This window comes from Tupaia chinensis, unplaced genomic scaffold (genome assembly GCF_000334495.1).
Source record: "Tupaia chinensis unplaced genomic scaffold, TupChi_1.0 Scaffold139431_1, whole genome shotgun sequence".
NCBI lineage: Eukaryota > Metazoa > Chordata > Mammalia > Scandentia > Tupaiidae > Tupaia > Tupaia belangeri.
The window spans coordinates 1,198,606-1,203,117 of record NW_006199316.1 but is presented as its reverse complement, the minus strand read 5'-3'; the positions used below and the strand labels follow the sequence as shown (position 1 = coordinate 1,203,117).

Below are 4,512 nucleotides of genomic sequence, written 5' to 3'. Positions count from 1 at the left end.
GCGTTCTGTCTCTATCGGTCTTGTGAGCGCATGTGCCCTATTTCGAAAACCCCTCCAAAAAAAAAAAAGAGGGAAACGAGAGAAAAATAAGATTCTAAAATGATTAAGGGGTGACGCATTCCTGAGTCCAGCTCCTTCCTGGGCCTCTGGAGAGGGACCTGGCCACTGTCAGCCCTGAGCCCCAGCCAGTCTCCTGCCTTTCCATGGCGGCTTGCCCACCCTCTCTCTGGACCCTCCCTGCTGTCTCACAGCCCATCTGCTCCAGGCTTCTGCTGATGATTTTATAACCATCACGGGCTCTTCTCTGCAGATGCTTAATGCCTTTCAGCACTATAAAAGCACCCGTTAGACTGGAAGGGAATAAGGAGGGGAGGCCCATACATGGAGTTGAGCACCTCCCATACCCGCATGGCTTCCATTCTCCAGTAAAAGGGGGTCTTGGTGCCACCAGCCTCTTTGGAAGGCAATCATACAAGCAGAAGTGTTCAGCACCCCTGCTAGTGACTTTGGGGAAGTCCCTGTCTCTGTGCTGTGTTTCACCATGTGGGCTTTAAGCACACTTGGCAAGGTGGTTTTGATGTGTCAAGATTCGTCTCCACTGTCCTCCCACAGTGCAGGGTACCTCTGTCCTGTCGCTGAGCTTTCACTATCTCTTGTCTCCCCTCCCAGCCTGGGCTCTTCTTGAGGGCAGCCAGGGGGACAGATCTTCTTGGTGCTCCAACCCCAAGGTCACAGAAAGATTGCTGATTCCATTCCATATTGGCTCTTGGGAAAGTATCATGTTGGAAGCTGAGAGAGTATATTTATATTCCCTGCTCTCTAGGACCTTAGAAAAAAGTTATTATAAAATCCAAAACTTGAGGTTGAAGGAAATTCACCAGCCCTTGATGCGGGTGGCTGTGAGATGGGCAGCTTTGTTGAAGAGTGGGTAGACCACCCTTTGGAAGGGTGCTCTGAGCAGAGCCCCATGTCTGCACCTTGCATCCAGTTTCAGAGAAACTTGGGGGCACCATCATGGACAGACCTTCAGGAGCCAAGAGCATCTGGCAAGGCAAGTTGCACAGAATCAGTGAATTTCTAGAAAGGGTTGTCATTTGGTGTCCAGGGGCAGAGCAACCCATTGTGGGCCCGGTAGATAGTGAAAACGACTCTAATCACAGCCGTTCACTGCCAATTCTGTGAGAGAGAAAAATAACTAAATTCAGAGGCAGCATTGGTACCGCAGCAGGGACACTGGGCCTGGAGTCATACATCGTAGGGCATTTGAGTATGTGGAGCCTTCCGACCTTTGGATAACAAGCATTTCCTGTTGTTCTTACTGTTTACTACCACAAATAGTTGAGTTAGTGGGCATCCTAATTACCCTGCTCCAGTCACTAAATGTCATATCCCTATACTGAAAATGCACATTGTAACCACTGTTATAGTAATAAAAAGTTTTTTTTTTCTTTTTTTTTCTTTTGGAGAGGTTTTTGCTACAGAATGCGTGCCCTTGCTAGAACGACAAAGAGACAGAAAGTGAGAAATCACCCCCCGGGGGGGATGGCCACGCCACAGTCCCTTCTCCTCTCGGGATCTTGGGCACACACACACACACACACGCACCCGGTGTGAGTTTAAGCCGCCGGGTCTGGGACTCAAACCACGGTTGACTAGATGGGAGTCCAGCGACATAGCCATTATGCTAACTGCTGGTCCCAAAAAGATATTTTTTTAAATTGACGCTTTTTTTTTTTTTTTTTTCCATATAAAGGGACCTGAATTTGAATTCTAGGAAGGGACTCTACCTCTCTAAGCATGGGGGACCCATCCTGGCAGTTCGGCTCTGCACAGCAGGGATGGATAATGGTCTTATCTGTGTCAAAAGATAACATGACTAGTGTGTAAATGTATGTGTAAGCATGAAGCACAGCTTTCTGTCCATGCATATTTTCTTTCTTCCATTAGACCAGTGCTTTTCCATCCTCGATGAACATTTAGAATTGCCAAGTGAGATTTTTAAAAGAATTATTTTACTTAATTTTTTTTATTATTATTTTTTATTTTGACCAGAGATAGAAGAGGAAAACAAGAAAGCAACGCACCAGTCCAGGACACAAACCGTGGTCAGCCACATAGGCATCCAGTACCTTAACCGCCATGCTACCTGCCAGCCCCAGGGGAGCTTTTTTAAAATGCCAGTGCCAGAGCCTTGTTCCAGACCAATTAAATAGGATCTCAGGGGAATAGAACTCAGGATTTGGGGTTGTTTTGTTTTCTTTCTTTCTTTAAGCCCTCTAATGAACCTCATGTGTTTTACACAGTATGGCATTCATCAGGTATTACTGAATTCACTGCAAGCCCAAGCAGTGTAGGCTTGATAGGCTTGATCTACAAAGAGTTAAAACTGTGACTGTGCAGATACGGTTGGATAATAGTCATGTCTCTGTTTCACCTTCTCCAGAACTATTTCCCAGCATCCCAGCCTCCTGCCATGTCTGACCCCATTACACTTAATGTTGGGGGGAAGCTTTATACAACCTCGCTGGCCACCCTGACCAGTTTCCCTGACTCCATGCTGGGCGCCATGTTCAGTGGGAAGATGCCCACCAAGAGGGACAGCCAGGGCAACTGCTTCATTGACCGCGATGGCAAAGTGTTCCGCTACATCCTCAACTTCCTGCGGACCTCCCACCTGGATCTGCCCGAGGACTTCCAGGAGATGGGCCTGCTCCGCAGGGAGGCTGACTTCTATCAAGTGCAGCCCCTCATCGAGGCGCTGCAGGAGAAGGAGGTGGAGCTCTCCAAGGCAGAGAAGAATGCCATGCTGAACATCACACTAAACCAGCGCGTGCAGACAGTCCACTTCACTGTGCGTGAGGCACCTCAGATTTACAGCCTCTCCTCCTCCAGTATGGAGGTCTTCAACGCCAACATCTTCAGCACCTCCTGCCTCTTCCTCAAGCTGCTTGGCTCCAAGCTCTTCTACTGCTCTAATGGCAATCTCTCCTCCATCACCAGTCACTTGCAAGACCCCAACCACCTGACTCTGGACTGGGTGGCCAATGTGGAGGGCCTGCCAGAGGAGGAGTACACCAAGCAGAACCTCAAGAGGCTCTGGGTGGTGCCAGCCAACAAGCAGATCAACAGCTTCCAGGTGTTCGTGGAAGAGGTGCTGAAAATTGCTCTGAGTGATGGCTTCTGCATTGATTCTTCTCACCCACATGCTCTGGATTTCATGAACAATAAGATTATTCGATTAATACGGTACAGGTAATAGGACCTAGCAACATCAAAGAGGGTGGTCCCAAGAAGCTCCTTGTCAGCCAAGGTCTTAGAGAGTGTCTCACCGATGGCATGAGGCAGGGTCTATACTAATCTGCATTAATTGTGTAGCAGGACTTGATTCCCCCCACGATGAAGTCCACCGTTTGGAATTCACATGTCCTCTAAACAGAACCACCTTTTTCTTGCCATCTTGAGCTGAAACTGAGCAGTTTAGTATGACAAGTGAAGAGTCAGCTACTATGTATTAAAGGAAGCCAGCAAGAAGCTTTCTAGCAGGAACAGAGGAGCGGCAGTCTTCTCCTGGGCTCCATCTCTCTGTACCACTAGCCAGTGCCTCCTTTACCCAACTGTAAAGAGGGCCTCTGACAGAGGGCTGGGGCTGAGAATAAGAGGTTCCCTGCAGTTTCCCAGGACATGAAGTCAGCAGCTCCCTCCACACCTGTGTTTCCAGAATATGTCTAGCACCTCAGACTTCAGCCAGCTGGGACTGTAGTGTGTCCCTGGAGCTCCACTTGTGGGAGGACAGTGAGCTATGGCATGGCCTAGAGCAGTGAGCATCCAGTCAGAGCTCAGACATGGAATGTCCTTCTTGAGGGGCTGCATCTAGAGATTTCTGGCTGAATCTGGTACAAGTCATCCCTGCAATGATGTGAAAGGATCTGGAGCCAGCATGATAAAAGGCACCTGTTGCCTGATGTTCATAATCTTCTTACCACAAATCTGAGGTATTGTTGAAATAGGTCAGTTTAAACAAATAAGTCATGGATTCTCAGGGTTGGAAAATAGTTAAGCAGTCATAGTCCTCTCCCACCCCCAGGACTTTTGGGGATGCGCTGCCCTCTTGAGTACTTCCATGGGATCGCCTGTGCACGCTTGCCTCCCTCTGGGTATGGGAGATTCGCCATCCCCAAGGCAAGTCCAACCAGCATTGAATGGTTCCAGCTGTTGGAAAGTTCTTCCTTATACTGAGCCAGAATCTGGCCTGCCCTTTCCATGGGCTAGATCTTGATTGGAGATCTTTTCTCACCCATCTGTGTATCTTTGCTTTCAAAATAGTCACCTTAAGGCAAGACCCTTACTTGGAAAATATGCTTGCTCAGAATTTGGCTCCCCATTGGCATCTGTCTTTAGAACCAAGATAGGTCCTGTCCATCTCTCATAAGCCAGTCTCCTTGTGTCATGGCTTCACCTTGTTTGTGACCCACACACAAACACACACACACAACCCCACCTCATCCCCCTTCC

At 48.5% G+C, this 4,512-nt stretch overlaps 1 protein-coding gene across 2 annotated transcripts in view; it reads left to right on the top strand.

Annotated features, from left to right (window-relative positions):
• The window catches only part of KCTD21 (potassium channel tetramerization domain containing 21), a 19,632-nt gene extending 15,139 nt beyond the window's left edge, over positions 1 to 4,493 (top strand). For both annotated transcript variants that reach the window (XM_006161899.2, XM_014593010.2), the window contains exon 2: positions 2,444 to 4,493. In XM_006161899.2, the coding sequence (XP_006161961.1) occupies positions 2,474 to 3,256 (783 nt within the window). In that variant the 5' untranslated portion in view covers positions 2,444 to 2,473 and the 3' untranslated portion in view covers positions 3,257 to 4,493. The remainder of the gene's footprint in view (positions 1 to 2,443) is intronic.
• The last annotated feature ends 19 nt before the right edge of the window (positions 4,494 to 4,512 follow it).